General features: G+C 43.7%; 1 protein-coding gene across 2 annotated transcripts in view; it reads left to right on the top strand.

The window, feature by feature from the left end:
- The first annotated feature begins 4,054 nt into the window (after window positions 1–4,054).
- CDH4 (cadherin 4) overlaps window positions 4,055–23,080 on the top strand; it is a 650,110-nt gene continuing 631,084 nt past the window's right edge. For both annotated transcript variants that reach the window (XM_065414321.1, XM_065414320.1), the window contains exons 1-2: window positions 4,055–4,114; window positions 7,284–7,395. In XM_065414321.1, coding sequence (XP_065270393.1) covers window positions 4,055–4,114; window positions 7,284–7,395 — 172 coding nt within the window. The remainder of the gene's footprint in view (window positions 4,115–7,283; window positions 7,396–23,080) is intronic.

The raw sequence follows: 23,080 nt of genomic DNA, 5'->3' as shown, positions 1-23,080 counted from the left end.
TCCGTGATCACACCTTCCTGTATCTCAGTTTCTGCCCTCAGTAATGCAGCTTACAGCTGATACTTATCTTCTTTACTCAAGGTTCCATTGTCCCCTTGAGATGCACGTGTGACTCCCATTGCTGTCAATAGGAATTACACGTGGGCATCAAGGGGAGACAGATCCCCTGTGTACTCCATTCTCCTCATTATCTTGGCACAGTCAGTTCTGTAAATGTCTCATCTCTGAGTCTTTTATTCTCTTGAGTGTTGTGTAGTGTAGCAAGCTGGCTCTCAGGATCAGCAGTCTTGCTCCTGAGGTGTTTAGCAAGTTAATTTAATGTGCACGTGTACATTCTTGAATACCTTCATCCGGCCAAACCCACATCTTGTGTTCAGATGATAGATTTTTCCTATTTCCTTTTTACACAGGAGTCTTCGTAACTAGTTCCCTGCAATAGACTGAAAGTGAGGGGGGAAGGGAGAAAGTGGGGGGGAAGGGATAGCTCAGTGGTTTGAGCATTGGCCTGCTAAACCCAGGGTTGTGAGTTCAATCCTTGAGGGGGCCACTTGGGGATCTGGGGCAAAATCAGTACTTGGTCCTGCTAGTGAAGGCAGGGGGCTGGACTCGATGACCTTTCAAGGTCCCTTCCAGTTCTAGGAGATGGGATATCTCCATTAATTATTATTATTATACAAAAATATAGTTAGTAAAGTTGAGAACAGCCCCCTGAAATTGCACACTATCAATCTCCTCTCTAACCCTTAGATTCAAATAACTGATGGCACCTCAATAGATATAAACAACTTAACCGGATGATTCAATTTTCCTAAAGATCTAAAGGGTTACCTGTTTATGAACACTTAAAAATTAACAGAGAGGAATGGAGGTAAAAACAGCTAATCTGGTTCTAAAACTTACTAAAGAAATTTGAGGTAGGGAAATGGGAAGGGGGGGAGAGGACCCAGACACTATCTGCACTTGCATTGTCTATACTATACTATATACGTATTCTCCTTCCATGATCTCTCTGAAAACACTAAATATGGCCCTTAGAGCCAAGGTAAAGAATAGATCACACAAGTCAGAGTTATAGATCCCTAAATGGAAACTAGTCCAAACAGATTGTTGGGTGAGTTAATGAAAAATTCCAGTCACTGGAATTCCAGTCACTGTCTCTATTCCCCAAGTATAGAGACAGTGGCCACTGCTTAGAAATGAAGGTTGGCAAACATGAATTAAATGGGATATGAAAAGAGGCCAGGCTTTGCAAGCAGTGTAATAGTGCACAAATTGAAACAGTGGGGCACTGCATTCTTTCAGATCCAAAATCTGGAGGTTAGAGAAATATTTTCTCAAGTCTTTGGAAAGAGCAGAAGACACTTTGTTAAAAGCAAAGAAGAAAAACTACCTGTTACTTTAGGGTATAAATACATTTAAAGAAGCAGCAGTAGATTAAAAAAATGCAGCATGCCATCAGATTAGAAATCTTCTCTAACCATATTGGAGAAAAAAATCTGCTCTGCTTTTCTTCATGATGAGTTGTGGTGTTAGACTTATTTTGATAATACTGTGGAACTTGAAATGTTAATAATATGCTGGGGGGAGGGAGGAAGGAATATGGACACAGCAACAGCTGTAGTCCAGTTAGAGACAACAGTATGTAGATGTTCACAAGAGAATATTCACATTTTAGCCATACAAATCCACTTTCTTAAAATCTTAGAAGTAAAAACAAGCTTGTCTGCAGGGCTCTTTAAACTTTATGTAGCAGCAGCAACAAGAGCTGCCCTTAAATCCATGACAACAGCCCATGACAAATTTTGGAGTTTAGGGTGAAATTATGGAAGGGCAAATTTAGACTACGTATGTTAGGTGAGATTTTATTTTTTCCCCCTATCACAGGGTCATGTGATTATGGAATATTCTGCCAAAAGTAGTAATAGTAAGTGCAAATTTAAAGTAGCGGTGGATATTTACTTGATGTTACATAATATATTCAGATTATCTCCTTCAAGCAGGGTAAAGGTTGTAACCTACTAAGATGGGAGGAAGGGACTAATTTTCATTATATATGTATACAGAGGTTAACCTAACAAGGCCCTGGTCTTTAATTAACATGATACTAATAAACCTACCCAATAGCAAAGGATGCACTAAGTGGACATGTGTCTCATTCTAATATGTGTATCTAGTGGAACGATTTAAGGACTAGACTTTCAACCCTGCATTTTGCACAAACAGCTATTGGTATGCAACTATGTGTGCAAATCAGGAGGTCGGGTGCCCAGCTATCCAATTTGATCCTGCAAACACTGGTCATATATGCTCAAAATGTGTGTCTGATAACTTTTATTTTATGTGCAGTTGAACTGCATGCATGAAAAAGAATGACCACAATTGGATGCCTGGTTCAAGCTGGCTGAAAATAATAAATGATAGTGCTTATCATTGCTTTACATTTTCAAAATGCTGTACAAAGTTTCCCTCCTTTGAGGGAGGCTCCCAGGGCCTGATTAAATTCTAGTTTTACAGAAAGGTAACTCCACTGAATTAGTGGAGTAAATGCTAATTTACACTGCTGTGATATCTGAATTAGACCAAATATATCTGTTTCCCTTAAAATTAAGTAAATAAATAAGGGGCTTGTTTGGAGTTGGGCCCAATCAGACCAGCTGAGGATCTGGCTCAAGATTTATTTATTTAAATACCTGTTTTTAGAACTGGCTTTCACACAAATTACTTTGATCACAGGAATGCACATGCCTATTTTATTCAATCCTCCCCTCTCTACCATAAATGTAATTAGAACAAACATAGGACCTATGCTTCCTCTAGACCTGGGTCTCCAGCCAAACACAATGGATGAAACCTCAGAATACCTGAGTAAATAGTAATGTGTTTATCCCTTTGCTAAAACTGAACACAGACAAACTTTACTCATTTGTAAACTCAGCCTTTCTTTTTTCATGAAGTCTCTTTTCTTTTGGAATTTCTAATATGGGCATTACCACATTATCTAACTGTACCTATATAACATTTTTCCACTCTCAAAATATTTCAGTATAAGCATCCACTCTCCCAGCTTCGCAGAAAGGGAAGCTATTCCAAACTGGTATTTGTACTGTGATTTCTGGGTCTGTTGGTTTTTCTTCTGTTTTCTTGTAGAGAACATTACAGTGTGGTGCATAACCATGAAGGAGGGCAGGTTAACCTAATCCTTTCTCAGATGCAAGCTGGACTTCTGTGAACACAACTGTGTGGGGTTTTTTTCTTTTTCTTTACACAGTGCAGGTGCTTTTAAAGTGGTCCTAGACAAAAGTATATTGTACTTCCGTTTAGGATACTGCCTAACTTCAAACTACTAGTCGACTTGTGTTGAAGGTATTCATCTCTACCAGACCAAAGGCACTTGTGCCCAAGTACACTGAACAGAACTTAGGAACACTGTAGCTACATCCTTTAAATACCAGTGGTTTCATAATGCTAAGTGACTGTGTGAAACCCATTCAGATAATGAAGTCCTCTGGGGCTCCTGCTTGGAGGCTGGCGCTCCCATGGTGATCACTTCCTCTCTTTATTTTTCCTACCTTCGCGTACCCAAATGATCCTGGTGAGAGACAGCAATATCTAGTGCAATGCACACGTGGAACAGGGGTACCTCCTGCAGGGGTCAGCCTGGGCCTCGGTGCACGCCTAAAGCTGCCCAGTGCTACCCTCGCCTGTGTCAGGAGCAGAAGGGGGCTATGAAGCCTGGTCCTGTCTCCTCGCTTCTGCTGCACGCCAGAGCAAGGAGCAGACCGAGGCGGCTCCTTTAAGGCTGCCTGTCCCTCCGAGCCGTGTGGGCCGGGCTTGGGAGGCGGGGACTCGCCAGAGCTGCACCGAGCGCGCTTCACCTGCAGTTCAGAGCGGGCGAGCGGAAGGGGGGGACTGGGAGCCGGCGAGTTGCTTTCGGGGGCGGGGGAAGCAAAGCAGGGGCGCTGGGACTGCCCAGGCTGGCTGGAGGGAGGCAGCCCGGGCGCTGGGCAAGCGGCGAGGAGGAGTGCCAGCCCGGAGTCCGAGCGCAGCCGGGGAAATGACAATTGGCTCCGGAATGCTACTTCTGCTGCTGCTTCCCTTCTGTGGCTCGGCGAGGGTAAGTTGGGTGCCCGGCTCCCACGCCGCCGAGTGGCCCAGAGGATGCAGCTGGGAAGCGGGGGCTCGCCCCGGGGTGGGCTCGCCTCCTTCTGCCATGGGGGGGCGGGGGGAGCCTTGGAACATAGATCCTTACACACACACGGATCTATCTGCATACAGCTGGGGAGATGCGCGTCTGGCGATCCAGGCACAGAGCTGCCTGCAGCTAGAGAATCCCACACGTCTCTGTGTGTGTGTGTGTGTGTGTGTGTGTGTGTGTGTGGTTCATCTCATGTTTGGAGCAAGTGGCAGCCCGCGCGTTATTTCCTCGCTTGTTGCAGAGAGTGTGTGCAACAATGTCAGGTCTGTGTGTCTCATGCCGGAGCGAACACACACACACACGCATTCACACGGCTCTCTCCCGAGCCATTCATAGGCACTGGCGAACAAAACCTCCTGTACGGAGAGACTGCATGGAAACCAAAGGGGGGGGGGGGGCGTCTGTCTGGCAAAGGGGTAACACGGTACCCCTCGGGCCGGCCGAGACGAAGATCCCCATCAATTACAGCTCGGTGCAGCCAATTCTTCTCCGGGGGTGGGGGCTTGCTTTAATTTTGCACTAAGAGGGAGGCTGTTCTAAGGCGACCAAATGCAGGAACTTCAGAGCTGAGGCTCAAATGGGGATTTGAGCCCCAGCATTTCCCCCTCACGGTGTGTGCCTAGGTGTTGCAGCGACTCCTGAGAGAGTAAAAGCCACGCAGTGATCAGCGGCAGAGAGAGGACCAGGCACAGCAGGGCGGGCTAACCATGGAGCAGCATCCTTTAACTTCTGAGTTCCGTAGCTTCGGTAGATTGATGTCCGTTGCCTTATAGCATTTGCTGTGTGCCATTTTTATGGCGTACTTCGCTTAATTTCACATCTCCCATTCGATGTCATTAAAGGGCTCCTGTCAGTGGAGCTGCTGGGGGGGTTGACAAAACTTGTACACGATTTAATATGCATTTCCTACGATCAACTTTCGTGGCTTGTGTATGCGTTACTATCATGATCGTCGCTGTAGTCTTCGTTCTGCACGCCGCATCTGCAATAGAGAGCTCACTTATCGGGGTACTCTATCGTATTTTGAATGCACATTTGCAGTAGACTCTGTAATGGAGTCTTCCGAATTGAATGTTGTGGTGAATTGTGCTGAACGTGGAGTACAAATCCTCATAAGTAGTTCCTTTGCCTGCACGGCAGCGATTTTTATAACCTCCCTATTTCGGCTGTATCACTTACGGTATATTTTAACTGGGCCTGGTGTGTCCTACGGGCTAGTGGCTTGAAAAGTTTGTTTTCAAATTCTTGATGCAATCCGATCAAATAGACAGAACAAACGACCCCCCCCCCCGCAGCTTATATAATATATAAACCATCTATCAATCACGTGGATGCATTCTTAGCATGTTGCCTGGAAAATGTTGTTGTTTTGGGTAGGGCTTGTCCTAGAAACCAGTGGCATTGTGTATTTTTTCAGGCTGAGCCCCAGTGTGCCAAGTTTAATCTGTGGGAAATGTCCATCATGTCCCAGTTATCAGCCCGGAGAGGAGGGGAGGACACTGACATACTCCCCCCCACTGCAGCGGCACTAGCGGGCACACTTCTAACAACTGGGCGGTTTTAAATTCAAAAGCTATTTTCTTCCCTTCAGTCAGCCCCTTTGAAATGTTTCCTAATTGCAACATCTTGCCGGAGACCGTCAGAGTCCACAGAGCTGCTGCTTTCTTGCACTTCTCATACAAGAGCTGGCATCTGTCTCCCAAGCGTGATTTCTAGCAGAGATTACATTGGCTTTTCTTTCTGCTTAGTAAGCTCATCTGAAAGGACAAGCCGGGTGTTTTTCCTCCTCCTCTTTTTAAATGCAGCTTTCTCTCAGTTCATAATTATTTTAAAATCCACCTGAGTGGAGCTGATCTCATTTCCTGGCTTGAGGGGCTCTGTCTGCGTGGGCTTGTGTGGCTGTGTTTGGATGCAAACCCTTCCTGAGTTAAAAGTGACACGTTCCCTGGGTATCTGATTAGTTGGTCTTTAGCCCTGATCAGTGAGAGCCTAGCGCCCACTGGGTTCTTTCCATGTGGAATCTGTATCCATTAGCTAATGCTCGGGAGAGATCTTCTCTTTGTCCCAGAGCTTCAGACCATCCCTTGCCACCCGCATTTATTTGCAGACAAGGAGCTTTATGGGGGAGTTGTCCCGGCCGGTGCTTGGTGCTTTGGCCGAAACTGAGCAGGGGCAGTTATCCAGGAATCCGAGAGCATGACATCGCCCCCTTCCCCGCCTTAGGTTCGGGGTAATGCGGGGAGCGTCGCATCTGGAGCCCAGTCAGAGCGAAGGAAAGAGAAAGTTGCTTGCAGCAGCCAAGTTTTCAGGCGGCGCTTTCCCTTTAAGGCAGGCAGGTTTGGGGCTGGGCGATGCTAATAGGCTGCCTTGGCTCGGGGCAGCAGGTGTGGGGTCATCCTTAGGGGGGCTGTTCTCGATTAACCTTCGTGTGCATGTGCTTGTGTTTCAGGCTTGCGTGCACCCTCGCTCCCTGCCAGGTGGTTATTGCTCAGCAGTTCTGCCCTGATTTGCTAGGCGAGGTGTCCGGTGCTTAACGTCTCAAATGCAAAGCAGCCGCGCACTGAGGCTTAACTGGAACTTCAAGAGACTTTCCGGGGATGGGGTGGAGTCGGTGGGCAGGGTAGTTGTCAAATTCAGACGGGTGCTCCTCTTCCCAGTTCTCACTGAATTATTTTTAATCACATTCCAGTCCCATAGTGTGGGGCCCCGATCCTCCTTAAGGATAGCAAAACTCCCACTGATTTTTAAGGTTGCAAGATCAGGGCATAGGATGCCTGCACTATAGGAGCACTGTTGTCATTGATGAATTGCTGAGCCTCCTCTCCACCCCTTTTAATCATATCCAGTAAACCAGGCTTCCTATGAATAACGATTCCTTATTGTATTTCATGCCACTATTTTCTGTCCAGTTTAATTGTTCTAATATGGTCTGGATCCACTCCTACAGACTCCTTGTCACGTTCACCGGATCCATCTTTTATTGCACATTGCTTTGTTGTTCAGGTTCCCCTGCACCTCAACACCTGAACAACAATATCATAACAAACACAAGTCATGTTGTTTGTTTCCCTTTGGTTGTTCTCTGCAGGCGCACAATGGGGATCTTACAGTCAGACCCACTTGCAAGCCTGGCTTTTCAGAAGAAGATTACACAGCTTTGGTTTCGCCAAATATCGTGGAAGGGCAGAAGTTACTCAAAGGTAAGTGGAATGAAACGATTCCTAGATGCTGCAGTGAAAATCTGTTATGCTCATTCTTTTTTTTTTCCTTTGTGGGGGAGAGGCGCTTAGAGATCTGAGAGGCAAAAGGCCAGAATTTTCTGGTTTTGCTGGTGAAATCCATAGAATGTTTGTAGGAGGATGAAGCATGAAGTGATTTACCTGAGAGTAGTAGTTTGTGAATTAGATGAATCATTCCATGTCCACATATTGTCTGACTCAAGTGAATTATTGGAATATAGTACGTGACGTCATCCATTTCACATCTTAATCTCCCACTCCCCCATCATGTTGCAGGAGCTTTAGATTTGTTTTTTACAGAGTATTTTTCTGTATGAAATTCAAAGATCCTTAAATTATCCCTACTTTGAAATGCATGATAAAGCAGACGTTGTTGTTGGAAATGTGGTAAACAAGCCTACAGACATTCTGTTCACAAATGTGGCATTCATTTTCATTACTGCCCCACTGACAACATGAAAACACAAGCAGGAAGAAACTACCGATTAGCTTGATAGTAATTGCAGGATTATAACCACTTTTGTGATTGTAAACTCTAAGACATCTTCATAATCCAAATGACAATAGATTATCCTGTGTATTGATCTATTTCCCTTTCAAGTTAAAAATAATTAAACTTTATATTTGCATGATACAGGAAATGTATCCTTGTTTTACTGCTGTGGCAATATTTTAAGACAAAATACGACACCGCTGTACACTGGTAATCTCTAACAGATGCGATATAGGAGTTTTGTAATCACAATACATTGAAAAGGGCTAAGCAGCACACTGAAGTTCAATGTTTTATACTGAATAGATTGTAAACTTTCTCACAAGTTTATTTTCTCACTTTTGTGGTCTTTTCCCAGTATGGTGGGAATTATGTCCTGTTCTATCTCTCTCTCTCTCCCCCTTCCCTCCCCCGCCCAAATAGCTGACACTAGCTCTACCATTTGGATTCATTAGAGATACAGGATTGCTGTAGTTCTCTTTCTGGCTTCATCATCTGGAACTGAGCATTTCGCTTCAGTTATATAACCCTTTTATCTCTCCATGGTCTGGCAATCAGTTTGGTTTTTCAGCCTAGTTGTCTTAGTTCCGCTGTGCAGGAATTCACCTGGCTGACCCTGGCATCAATTAGCAGAATTTTTTTTAAACTTTATTATTTTTAATTTGAAGGATAACTATACAGAAACGTCACATGGACAAATCCAGGAATACCATAAGTCATAAAGTAATAGAGAAATGCTACCAGGTGTTTACATAGTTAAAGTTCTTTTTTTCCCCCTGCTACCAAAACTGTAGGATTTTGATGATCGGTCTGTGAGCTGAGCATTTAGATTTCGACGCTTTGCCTATGGGAACTCATTTTGATTTACAGTGTTTTCCAAATATTTCTCTCTACTTTTCATCTTACTAAATAATATCATTAGTCTGCTACTTTGGAGGAGTATTTATGACAATTTGCTGTTGATGAATTGTGCTGCATATTGTGTAGGTGGACAACAGGGATGGAGCAGAAGGTCTGTTTAGAAGAGTTCAAAGTTATTGCCAGCTAAGCCAATGGAGTAGCTGTCATTTAATTTCAATAACAGATGTCATCTTTAAATAAATATGAAATTATATTTATACAGTCAGTCTAGTTGAGTTGAATAAAAATATGTATATAATGAACCCTGGTTTTATCCTTTAGAGTCTCCTGTTGAGCTCCCACTGCAGTCATGGCAAAACTTCCATTGACTTGGAGGAGAATTGGCCCTCAATATGTTATTTAAATATATATGTAAACATATATACACATCATATGTAAAATGTGTGCCATGTAACATTGCCAGGTGTTATGTCAGTTGTAGAGCATTTTGTCAACTGTAGGAAAGAGAAAAAAGTGCAAATATTGTGTTTGCCAATAGTTAAAGTGTCTTCTTTACACCTTTGGAATTGTACACTCAAATACATGCTGCTGTTTATCATAGAGAAACAAATATATCTAATTAATTTGTATAATTGGGGGGGAAAATCTGCTACATAAAATTCCACTTTGTGCTTATGTTATTCTTATATATACTCAAGCATGCAAAATTGGTAGTTTTCCAGTTTTCATTTAATTTTACTTCCTAACACTCTGTGTCTGCAACATAAAATGTTTACCTCTTTCTTTCCATCTGGGTGAAGTATTCCACAATAGTTCAGCCCCAAAATGGGTTCATGTTGCTTATATTAACGTGTTTGATGGATTGGCATATGTACTGTTTCACACTATCTAGCCAAGCAAAGCTTTTCTGCCAGTTACCACCATCTTGTCAACAGTATTCAGCAATTCCTCTTCAGGCTCAGTGGGACTGTTTGTGTGAGAAAGGCATGTAGATTTTGGCCTGCCAAGATTTTTGGGGATTCAGGGGGGAAAAAGTTTTTTTTTTTTTTTTCAAGTGACTCTCAAAAGATGAAATGTACCTCTGTGACGACCAACACAAATTCTACTTAGCTCCAGGGGGTAGATTATCAACTGGTGTAGTTTGCAGTTGACTTCCCTGGAGCTCTGACAATTTACACCAGCGGAGGATTTACCCCAAAGGATTGATGTGGTCCAATAGGCCTTGTGCTGGACCTCAGGACAGGAATGAATTTCAGCCAACGTTAATAAGATTCAGTGGTAATAAATGAAGCCTATTCAAGGTTACTTAAAAACAGTGAGATGCTAAATACAGCATTTACATGCTAAGCTTTGTAATACCTGGCCCACAAATGTATATGTTATGAATACATGTATCAAAATAAAAGTGCTCCAGGCATTCCTGGTTTGAATAAAGTTAAATGGATAATGACTACTTATAATTGAGTTATTCCAATGGAAATAGCTGAGCCTTAATTTGACAACAAAAGCTTTAACAGAGTCCTTGTTTTATTATCAGTATGTCATAAGATATTAACTGCTACTTTGTGGCTCATCTCATTTGCCTGACTCAGCTCTCTGACTTCCTCCAAACACACAGATTCCAGCAGGAATTATTTGTTACACAGTAATTAACATGTTTATGATAAATGGATGGAAGAAATGTCATGGCATTTTGTTTTATGTCTAAATGAAAAGCATTTGCATTCTAAACATTTCATACTAATTAGGCTTTAAATAGTTTTCCCCAATAGGGCTGTAAATATTGTATATGGCACCCCATTGCAAATGCCGTAGCTTAATATGGGGCATTAGCTGATGTGATCTGTAAAGCCAGTGGCTCCCTTAGAAATGCTGCTCCTTCCTCTTTTATTATGAGTTGTTTGGATGTAATCATATATATTTTTGTCTGTTGTTTTTGTTTTCAGGATAATAAACTTACAGTCATGATCACTGATGCATGGTAATGTCTAAAATAGGATGGTTAAAGTATTTTTCCTTAGGCTAAAACTGAACCATCTCCAAGCTGCAGTGTAGCAGAGGACAATTACTGTGCTGGTATCTTTTTCCTCTGCTTTGTTAATAATTAATGTTAACTTAAACTGGTGAGAACATCTATCCGGAGGGGTTGGCGGCACTGAGATGCACTGCTACCCTGGAGGCTGAGTTCAGGAGCAACCATAGGGGTTTGATCCCTGGGTTAGTGGGGGTCAGGTGTATTGGGGTGATAACCTTTTAGTCTCAGAGAGCAGGAGGCGTGGGTAGCAAGTGGGGTGCTGGTAATAGTGGGCCGTGTCATTGAAAGGTGACTTGCAAAAGTAAATTAACAAATTTGGTCTGGTGCCCTTTTTTATGCTGCTTTATAAAGTCTGAAAGGTTGAATTGCGCTTCTTTTTTTAAACATCTGGGTTTTTACATTAAAAATTCAGGCATTGTCTGCACTGTGAAGACTCTGATGCCTGGGGAACTAGTGGAATGATGACATAACAGTTCTAGTCTATTTAGGTTCTTACACAGCCTGCACTCCGTAGCATGTGAACACCTCCCAGAAGTGCAATAAGTTTCACGACGAGTGTCTGCCATGTGTGGTTCTCACAAGAGTCAGGAGGCTGAAAGCGGAGCAATTGAGAAGGAACGGGATTTTTAGTGAAACTGTTTAAAACTCCTTTTTGTTTGTTGTTGTTCACATCTAGTTAAGTCATTGAAGTTATGTCCTGTCCATACACCAAAGTGGCAGTGCTTTACCTATTTTGGTATAGTTCAAGTGGTATAAATCCCCTAGTGTGGACACACTTACATTGGTTTAAAAAAAAAAAAGTGCTTAGACTATGTCTACACTACAGCCTATGTCAGCATCATTTATGTTGCTCAGCGGCGTGAATAAACCACCCTTGTGAGCTGCATAAGGTACATCATCATAAGTGCTCGTGTACACAGGGCTATATCAGCGGGAGAGCTTCTCTCCCCCTACACCGTTTCTGCCGCTCACGGAGGTGTTCTTTGTATGCCAGCGGGAGAGAACTCTCTCCCGTTGGTGTAGAGCAGGGGTCTCAAACTCAAATGACCACGAGGGCCACATGAGGACTAGTATATTGGCCCGAGGGCCACATTTACTGACACCTCCCCCCCCTGCCACCCTCGGCCCCGCCCCCACTCCACCCCTTCCATGAGGCCCTGCCCCTGCCCCGCCTCTTCCCACCACTTCCCTGCCCCTATTCCAACCCCTTCCCTGAAATCCCCACCCCAACTCTGCCCCCTCCCTGCCCCCAGGGGGTGCAGGAGGGGTGTGGGGTGTGGCGGGGGCTCAGGGTAGGGAGTTGGGGTGTGGGGTGCAGGGGGTGAGGGGTACAGCAGGGAGTCAGGGTGCAGGGTGCGGCAGGCGGCTCAGGGCAGGGCTTGGGGTGCAGGTACCCTCCAGCTCCAATGTACTGTAGACGTACTCTTAGCGTTTACAAGGCTTTTATAATTGTATGCTCTGAATGTGAATAGGTGACATACATATCTTTCCTATTACTCTGAATTTAATTTAGTTCACTGAAGTCCATTCCACTGTCAGTCACTTTAGTCCAGTCTGAATTTAATTTATATTCATTCCCGGTGCCCATTTGCCTGGTTTAGAAATTAGTGAGCCAGTCAGTCTGGCTGAAATCTAACATTTGGGTTTTGCATGGTCCCTGCCCCTAAATTTCCAGTTCAACTGGATAAGCCCCCCACGCACACAACTCTTTCGTTCACTATCAGTCGCATCTAGCTGCTGCTGGAGAAATAATCAGAGCGATAAGGATTGCAGCTGAAATATTCCATAGCCCCTGAAATGTTTAACATTTAAAGGACTTGGCTTCATAGTGAGTCCCCGGGCCATAACCTCCTGTTCTGAGGGGCTCCGATTAATTACTTTTTATCGCAAGCAATTTTATGAATCTGCTCATTGCTGAAAGGAAACTACAAACATGGCATGCTGGAGGCATTTAAAGCAGTGGTTTCTTCCGTGTCTCTTTAGGAGGGGGAAAAAGAGAGAGATGAATTTGACCAATGTTTTTTAAAAATGGAAACAATTGTTTAGCTGAGGCTTTTAGACTTGTCGTGAATGCTTTCTACTCAAAAAATAAAACCCTGTGCATACAGCATCTCCAAAATGACTCCTGGGATTTGAAGTCATTGATGTGCATTGTGGCCTCCTTGGTGGCTTTTGGCATCTAAAGCTTAGTGGGGAAGAGGGAGTCCTGGCCCACTGTCAGTCCCTGGAGATGATGTGCCCATGAAGCTGAAGGCAGGTAGAATGCCTTTAGTGCCACTGAGGGTGGGTCCTTAGAGGCAACTTCCACGTCACCTTCTGGAAGTGCGGTGTGCATGCCTCTTTCCCCCTCCATGCCATCAATTCATACAGAAGGGTGCACAGCCATCGCCCTGTCTTCTGCCATGTCGTATTATGCCCCTTTGATGTGTCTGGTGCTAGAATTTCTAGGAAGCAAAGGGAGGGTTACTTGGTCCCCTATTCAGTACTAGCCACAGTCTGCCCTAATGTGTTCAGTGGGGAATTCCACTACTGCCTGTCCTAACTATTTCCGATACCCCATCTGGTTTACTGTGACCGTACCTTTCTAGTGGACTAGGCTGTATGTTCCCCACTTGGAGTGTATTTGAACAGAAAAGAATCCAAGTGTAAGTGGGAATTATTGAAGAAGATCATACCCTGTCCTAATAAATTTTACAAGGTTTTATATTAAAACCTGAAACCAGGTGAATGCTCGGTGGGCCCCAGGACTCTTCCCTACATGTTGACCAGTCTTCTACCTTTACATTTTGGGAAGGGGACTGTTTGTTCATCCCCCTCTTTCTTGGTCTAACTGGTGGGCAGTTGGCTGGCCACTTCTCCTCCTGCAATCTTCAAGGCACATTCCAATAGGTTTGTCCTCTCCTCCTTCAAGCCCAAGGTTTTCCAGAAAAAGGTGCCTTCCCACCTATCCTACCCAGGAAATGCTTCTCCAGCCCCATAGCTGCCTCTTTAAAGGTATTTATCTTCACCTGGGGTTTGTTGCAAGTCAGAATGCACTACACAAATAGGGAATTCAAGGGCAGACCCCAGGCTGGGACCAATACATTGACTCACTGAATATTTCAGGATGGAGGCAGCCATTGCATTTTGTCCATATTGCGCATTATCCTTCATATCATAGTCCTAATATAAAAATTGTATATCAATTTAATGAGACCAGATTATTTATTAAGAGCCTGCAAATTAAGCCTCTTGTATTGTTAAATGAATATTACTTCCCGGATCAGAGTTTCAAACCTAAGTAAAATCAATTTTGCTCAAATTCTGGGGAAGCAACTGATCCTTATCTGAATTACTTGGCTTTTTCAACAACAGACTCAGCTTTTCCTCTTTTTCTGTAATTTGACTATTCAAGAATTGCACTGCTTTAAAGTAGTCATGCCTGACTAGGTGATATTTAGGAGAAGAATGAAATGAAACAGCAAATTCTAGTGAAGAAAATTCTGTTTGCAGCATATTTTTTTCCCCTGGCATGCTGAGATGGGGCTTAGTTATGTGTGGGACAATATTGTTTTCAATATTGGGACAAATTTGGGATTTGATGTTAATCTTTATAATACATGGGTTTGTGTTTTTTTTTTTTTAATGTTTAAGCCACTGACATCAACATCTTCTAGTCTCAAGAAGACCTGGTTACCATAAAGCTACATCTATATTAGCAAAGTGACCTGTTGCTGGCCATGTTACTAAGCAGTGGTCCCATTGAACTGCTGCTAGCAGTGTGGAATCTCTAGAATGCTTTCTCAAATAGTATTTAAAATGTTATTGTTTAATTTACCCACACTAATGGTTAAACTCTTCCCCCCCCCCATCAGTTCACATGGACCCATTGCTGATTTCTATTGTCTTCTCCACAGACATCCCTGTGTGACGTTGGGCAAGTCGCTTAGTCTCTTGGTACCCCATCTGCTCACGGGGGTTAATAGCAGAACCCTACCTCAGAGAAGTGTTGTGAAGATAAATGCATTAAAGATTGTGAGGCACTTGAATGCTGTCCCAATGGGGGCCATATGAATACCTTAGGCCTGGTCTACACTGTGGGGGGTGGGGGTCAATCTAAGATACGCAACTTCAGCTACAAGAATAGTGTAGCTGAAGTCAAAGTATCTTAGATCGAATTAAAATTACTTACTTCGCGTCCTCGCGGCGCTGGATCGACGGCCACGGCTCCCCATCGACTTTTCCGCCTCTCGCACTGCTGGAGTTCAGCAGTCGATGGGGGAGCGATTGGAGATCAATTTATCGCGTCTACACTACACAAGATAAATCGATCCCCGATAGATCGATTGCTACCTGCCGATCCGGTGGGTAGTGTAGACGTACCCTTAGATAGATAGTCACCAGTGGGAATTTACTAGTGTAGATGGGGCTTAAAAGTCTGATTCAGAAGGATTATTGATGATGGGATTTTCTAGGGGAGCCTCAATCATTTTATTTTTTCCATAGACCCAGAATTTAATAATATAGAGGAAGAGGGGTACCTAAATTTAGTTCAGTTCATGGATACTGGTAACACATTGAAGTACTATGCCTAGTACTATGTGTTTACAGGATTGTGTCCAGTACATGCTTTGAATAAAATTTGTAAAACTCCAGTTTTTCAATGGCTCAATGATTTATCCTTTATAAGGACCAATGACTAGAAATGAAGTTCTCTATGGGCCTGATCCTGAACAATTGAAGTCAATGAGAGTCTTCCCACTGACTCAGAGGCAGAAGGATCTATCTCTGTGTATTTTCTCTATATGAAACCGTATTTTGTAATTGTAAAAAGACTGTGGTTAACTTTTTGATTGTATCTAGATACTTCCATGGCCCACATCACCCTTGTATCATGTAATGTCCGTTTTTTCCCTGATACTATGAGACATTTTAAAGTATTTTTTTGAAATTGGCAGAAGGGCTTTGTGTAGATCAAATAGCTTTAAATAGAAATATTGGAACAGCCTGCAAAGATGGATGCTAGCAGGCGAATGGTACTTGTCTAGCTTCTAGCAAGGGAAACTTCTAACGAGGTAATAATTTAAACACAAGGGACCAAAATTCTGCTGTGCATCACCTCTAAAGTCCAGGCGTAACTGTGGGCATGATTTGTCTCCCAGACTAAAAGAAACATCAGACTTCATCAAGAGCATGCAGCATAAAGATTTTGTTTTGAACTGAATTAAAAGGAAAACATCTGTTTTTCTCAAAATATTTGTCAGTAATACTGGCTGCTTTATTTCCTTCAGTAGAATCATTCCCAAGTGAATTTCTGTGAAATGCATAAAGTTGTTAGTTGAGCAAAATTCCTTTCTGCTGCAGTCTTTAATGTTGTTCTTGCCGATATTTGTCTGAAATAGAACTGCATTCATGGCCTCTTAATGTTGTTTGTTTATTTATTTTAAATTGCAAGTGCATGGAGGGAGAGAGGAGAAACAAATGTTTTGGCATCTGGACCATACAGTCATTAGAAACTGAGATTTTCAGCTACTACTGCTGCTCTCCCTTCCCAACACATCACATAACTCCAGGACACTGACTCTTTGCATGCCAGCCCTGTCTCTTGCTTATCCTCTGTTCCCATCTGGTGCAAATGCTCAATTATTTCTGCTTTACCATTGTCTGTCTCCTGCCTCTGCTCCTATTTGCCGCCCTTTGGTAACACCAAGAGCCAATAACAGGGACCAGTTCAATGCTCCATTTGCTATGTTGAGGCTAGCTGCTATGCTGAGGGTCAGGTACGCTACAGCCTGTTAAAATTTCTACTGGTGTAGCAGTCATTTTCTGGAAGGCCCAGTTGAAGGGCTGGAAGTACTCATGTAGGGCCTGGGAATCCATTTGTGTCACCCATGCAGCAGAAAAATAAAAGTATAAATCCTTTCGATTTAAATTAAGAGCCAATCTGTGTGTTACATTGGTATTCAGAAGCATTGCTATCATTAAGGCTTTTGCCATTTCCTTTATAAACCACAGTTTTGTAGCTGTTTATAGATTAGGCATAAAAATGAGTTCCAGCCTAAAACTTTGCTATCCCGAGTTTGTCTAGTAGTGATCACCCCTTTTATTTTTCCTTTGAAATAATTATAAACATAGCAATTAGTCAAAGATAAAAAGCCAGGATTACAAAAATTGTCACTTACAAAGCTATTAATCGGCTAAACCAATCAATCAATCCCTGCTATGGAAAGTCCACAGAAAGACACCACAAAGGCATGTCAAAGAAGCAAATAAAACTGTTTCTTGTCTTAGAGAGTAATGTAATTTGGGATTCTTGGCATGCAAAGCAAAACCACCAAGAAATATAGTAGCAAGTGCTTTAATTAAATACAAAATCGTGGTTTAGCAATTCTGTGTTTGTATAAATGTGAAAACCCAAACACTTGACTAAGCGGTTGCACTTGAATAAGTCCAAATCAGTACTGATTTACGGCGTAAAATGTAACAAGCTATTTATCCAGGATCAACTTAGTCAGGAATTAAATAAATAAAAGAGCTGTGATATAAATCAACCCTAAGTGCTTGTCCTACATACACTTGCTGCTGTGGCCAGTCCTACTGTGAGAAGTCCCGTTGACTTCAGAGAGACTATTCATGGGCAGGATCAGGCTCTTAGTATGACAGCAAGTTGTTACCATCTGGTGGCTCTTCATTGCCTTGTGGAATGCTGGGCTGGTTTGGATAATGCTGCCAAATGTGCCGCCACACGGTGGCCCATCCCACTGCGGACAGGCTGAAATGTTCATGTGGTGTTTGTCTTGTGCTCCGGTGCCATGGGGTATGGGGTGGGAGCTGCACCTCGTTAACTGAGCTCTGGCTTGTTCAACAGCTTGGATCAAGACCACTTTCCTCTTTATTGTTGCCCTCGCATATTCCTATCCACCTCCCTTTTTAACAGGAAACCTCCATCAACTAGTTCTCTAGCTTCCTCCATAAACACATTTGCCAGTCCCGGACGCCTTCCTTATTGCATCACACCCCTGTCCCCAAACACACAGGTGGGACTAATTCCCCACCTGCTTATTTGGCATGACAGAGAAGTTTGGTAAAGAGGGAATGGGGAATTTTTCACAATGAATATTGGGCCGCATATGTCATGGTGGGATGGGAGGTGTCTGATCATAGTGGGCAATTTAACAGATTCTCCCTATCTTCCCCTAGACCACACAAATTTAGATTTAGTGGCATCTAAGGCTGCACCCCCTAATGACCACTGCTTGTCCCAGAGTATGCCAGATTTGAATTCAGCAGGGACTGGCTTTCAGGATTTCTGGGCTCTGCCACAGATTCTTCAGTGGGAAGTTGGAGCCATATGCCTCATCTGGGAAAGGTATAAAAATGTTTGTTTATCTGACTGTGGTGTGGGGGAATGATTTGGTTTAGGGATAGCTGTTTATCAAGTTAATTCTGCTCCCCCATCTCTGAGTAGTTATCCCATTTCTAGTCAATTGTCCTGTTAAGTAGGAAATTAATGAGAACGTGTGTTATCATACATCTATAAATCCCCTGCACAATGATGGGTGAACAGATCACTCTCTGCACTTCCATTATAGGAGCCACCAAATAATTCTGAGCTAACTTAAAGAATGCAAGCAAGAGTATATTGAAGAAACTGATCTTAAAATAATGAACCCAAATCTGAGCTATTTGTACAGGGAAAACATCAGCTGACTCCAAGTCAGAGAGCCCACCATCAGGTCAAACATTAGGTGTTTGATCTAAACTGTGAAATCAGGAAATTCAGAGTTCAAGAAAAAAACTCCATCCAAAGTATGCCCTGTTTTACCACCTCTGAGAAACCACAGTAATTGCTATATGACTTTTCTTTTCTTCTTCTTCTTCTTCTTTTTTTTTTTTTTAAGCCTGCATTCCTGGGACCCATCAATATCTCAGTGTTGCTGGGTTGGTAAAGAATGGGGTTTAATCCTCCGTCTGCTGAATTTTATGTTTGGTCAATTTCAACTAGACCATGTTGCTTTAACGTGCATTAGTATTTCTCTGTAGCAACTCATAGTACCTTGGTGCACCAACTTATGCTTGGATTTAGGTAGACTTAAGGTAAGCTTTTAGAGAGAGAGAAAAATTGTAGAAAGTGGGAAATGCAACCTCACTTAGATAAGAACAGTGCAGATCCTTAACTAGAACGTGTGCTAGGGCTGTGTATATGGGCTCCACATGAACTGAAATAAATCCAAATGTCAAGTTGCATTTGTCTTTGCTTTTCACGGCTTTTTTTGGGCCAGAGTGACACAAAATGTGATCTTCTCATTGAAATTTCACCATCTAGAAACACACATCCATGAGAGGGCCCAGATTGTCGTTTCAGCTGCATGAATTGCACTCTCCGCCTTTAAAATGCCTGCAGAAAACCTAAAAACAGATGCAAATATTTGCAATGTAAGTACACCCTCCTAATATGCACATTACTTTATTCATGAAGACATACACAAAACACTTCACTGTGAGGGTGATATTGTGAGCATTTTTCTATTAATAAAGAATTAATGTACTTGCAGTTTCATCATTTTGAGATTGTAAATGAATAGCGAAGACACGCTAGGATAGTGGTGTACTGCTGGTACAAATGTATACGATCCCCGGGAGGATCTGTTTTATGATACAATTGGTGTCTTAAGTGGAGCTTAGGTGAGAAGAGTGGAACAAAGCGAAGCATTTCCCTTCTATCCAAATGGCAAATGAGACATTCGGGTGGCAGTGTATGTGGCATTTTGTATTACAAAGAATGGCATAAAACAATTCCACTGTCAGGAAGGTGTGCAGGCAACATTTGTTCTCACCCTGCAATCCCCTTCTGTCAAAGGGGAACAACAGAATTAAGTTGTGCCTTCTAGACATGGCCTCTCAGTGGGGTGCAAAGCCACGGCTGGAATTCTGGGAGCCGTTGTGACCCTAACCCTAGCTGCCAGTTGTGCAGAGAAAGCATTCCCACTGCCATGTGCCCTATATGTTTGCACAGCACCTACCACCAGGGGGCCCCAGCCTGATTAGCCTCTAGGCGCTACCACAATATCTGTTAAATAGTAGTAATATTTCTAAAAGAGGTGCAACTCTTAGCTGGTTCAGAGGGCTATGGTAGCAATGGTCGTGCCTGCTCCACACCTTATTTTTCCATGAGCAAGGAGCAGTCTGTGCACTTAGGGGAGATGGGAGCACAGGCAAAGCCTGGGATTGTGTGCTTGGAGGAGGGAGCGTGCATAAGGAAGGCTGCTTTGAGCCTTTGCTCACCATACTGGGGCATACTGAGGATTAGAACTGAAATAATCCTGTACAAATATGTGGAGATAATTAGCTAATCACAGGCCCAGCCTGTTCCCTGGGATTGGCCTTTGGCTGATCCAGCAGGGGACGACGCCTCTCTCTGTGTCCTTAAGGAGGGGCTGCCCCTTGCTCCCCGTTCTCTTCCCCCTCTGCTTTAGGCGGCATGTTGAGCTTCCTCTCTTGCTGGTGGGAAGGGAAGAGCAGTCCCACTCTGTGTCCTTATTGGCCAGTTTGGATGCTGCAGGGGCTCCACTGATTGCTTCTCTGCCCCTCTGAGAGCAGAAGAACAGCTGTTCTGGCATTGGGCACCATTCTGACCAGCTCCAATCGCCCCCCATCAACCTTTGCCTCTGATGGGTGTGGTTTCTGGATGGTTGTCCAGGCTACCTCACTGCCTAATTTCTTTAAGCGCTCTGGTTTAGAGGATTGCCGGTTTGGCATTGTGAAGGCCTTTTCCCAGTCTGGGTTTTTCACTTTCCCCAAATCAGAATCAAAACCTAATCAGAGGGAGGATATTTGGGTTGAGCTCAACATCCACTGACAGCCATGGGATTAAATTAAAGTCAGGTCCCATGGTAGTGTGTGGGCTGGGAGCATGTATGCCTCTATATACAAATAGTGGGAGGTACCCATTGGAGGAATGAAGGGCACAGCAATGAGAAATAGGTGGCTGGGGACTTTGACGTTTGCCAATAATATAGAATATTGATCGTCAGAGAAACGTACGTAATGTAGTGTCTTGATGGCAAAGTGTTTGCTCTGCATTGGACCAGTTAGCTGCTGCATTTCTTGTTTTCATCATAACTTTATATTCTGTAAGCTTAATAATGTTCCAGCCCGTGTTTCACCATTACACTGATTTGTGCCTGTGTCTTGTTCACCTGTTGTGAGTGTGTTCTAGAGACTGCTTTTTTTTTTAGCAGAAGCTCACTGCTCTGTGTTAAAGGGAAAAACTCCCCCTGCCGATGAGATCTAGAGTCGCTCATTTGAGGAGAACAAAGTAGGGAGAGTGGTTTTCCAGATGGAAAATTATTTATAGAATTTTCCTGCTCCCACTAAAAGTACTGTCCTAGGGGAATGGGAGAAGGCAACGTTTCGGGTCCTGAAAGTATTACTACTTGTCTTTCAAGAGCCTAATTTTTGCTGGCTGGTTGCTTCGCTCCCCTGAAAACAGAAGGTTTACACAATTACATGTAAAAGGCAACTGTTACGCTTGTCTCCAGAAAGCTTAATTCTTTGTTCCTACATTACAGGGGTGAATTATTCTTTTATTTGTTTCTCCTACCATGGGACTCTAAACATTTTTCTTTTTTGGTTGACTCCACGTCCCTTTTTGGCTTGTGACCCTCCCAGAAGGATAGAGGAATGTGGGTAAATGACATAAAAAGAATATCTAATTTTTGTTTGAGTTTGGGTTTTGTTTTGTTTTTTGTTTGAGGCTGAAGGAAGATGTAGTGAAGAGTTACTAATATAATGATGAGTGTAAAGACCAGGGTTGGGTCGAATGCAGTGGTGAAATCCTTCTTCCCTGAAAGAAGGTTGCCATTGAAAATTGTCAGAATGCACCAAAACATTTCTTGATGGAACAGCCGGACTACAGCAAGAGACTAAACCAGAGAGCTTTTAGTGTTTATCTCAGTAAAGTGAATTGTGGGACTTTCCAAATGACTCGTTCAAATGAGTTGTAAAAAAGCTACATAACAGACAGATGCTATATACCATGAAAGATAGCACATTCCATTCCTCAAGGGAGAATTTGACCCCACCTGAGTAAACGCCTAAGTAGTTGAGTGTTTTGGGTAGGGGGCTCAGTAGGGGTTCAGAGACTGGACTGCATCCTAACTCTCTTGTGGCTGCTTCTTCACTATTCTACACTGGAACAGAGGTCACTATCTTTGTGAATCCACGAGGAGGGTGGGAATTTCCATATAGATAGATGCAGAGCCCTTTCCTCTGACCCATCCCAAGCAGAATCCTCCCGACTGGGTTAGGTGTGGTCTGGCTATCTGCTTGCAAAATACAAACTCCAACCTCTGAACGAGGCTAGCTCAGGCTTGAATCTTGTCCCATTTTGGAAGCTATGCACTTGACAGATCAAGGAAAACCACGTGAAAGTGATTCAGTAAGTGGTGCTCATGGCTCTGACTCGGTACTGAACCAGCATTCTAATATAGTGGTAGGGGTCAATGTTCCATCAGAAGCGCTGCCTTTGTGGTGAGACATAGAACAGGGGTCCTGACCACGTATGTTCATTTACGAGCCCACTACAATTTTTATGGCAGTATGGATATTAACTCCAACACCCCGGCAGAACCCCATGGCAGATAATGGCATTTTATGTCTCTGAATTCTTCCCTCCATTTTCAATAGGATGTGGTATTCTTTTCACTTCCTGCCCTAAACTCCTACACATTCTGCTGTGTGCTGTTAAATAGCTGCCATGTGCCACCCCAGAGCAGAGCACTGGTGGAGGTGCTCGCTTCATCTTTGTGACGGGGTAGCAAGTTCCATTGTTCCAAGTTCTTCTCCCAGTACCTATGAATGTTTATGACTTAGAGTAGTCATTCCCCCATTCACTGTTAGGGTTGCCAACTTTCTACTCACACAAAACCGAACACTCTTGCCCCACCTTTTGCCCCTCCCCTCCCCTCCTCGGAGGCCCTGCCCATGCCCCGCCCCTTCTCCGAGGCCCCACACCCGCTCACTCTATCCCCCTCCCCCCATCGCTTGCTCTCCCCACCCTCACTCACTCATTTTCACCAGGCTGGCTCAGGGAGCTGGGGTTTGGGAGGGGGTGAGGGCTCCGGCTGGGGGTGCAGGCTCTGGGGTGGGGCCAGAGATGAGGGGTTTGGGGTGGAGGAGCGGGCTCCGGGCTGAGGCATTGGGGGTTGGGGTGTGGGAGGAGGTACGGGCTCTGGGCTGGGGGTGCGGGTTCTGGGCTGGGGCCAGAAATGAGTTCA

Source organism: Emys orbicularis, chromosome 12 (genome assembly GCF_028017835.1).
Source record: "Emys orbicularis isolate rEmyOrb1 chromosome 12, rEmyOrb1.hap1, whole genome shotgun sequence".
Lineage (NCBI taxonomy): Eukaryota > Metazoa > Chordata > Testudines > Emydidae > Emys > Emys orbicularis.
This window is presented reverse-complemented; position numbering and strand designations above follow the sequence as displayed.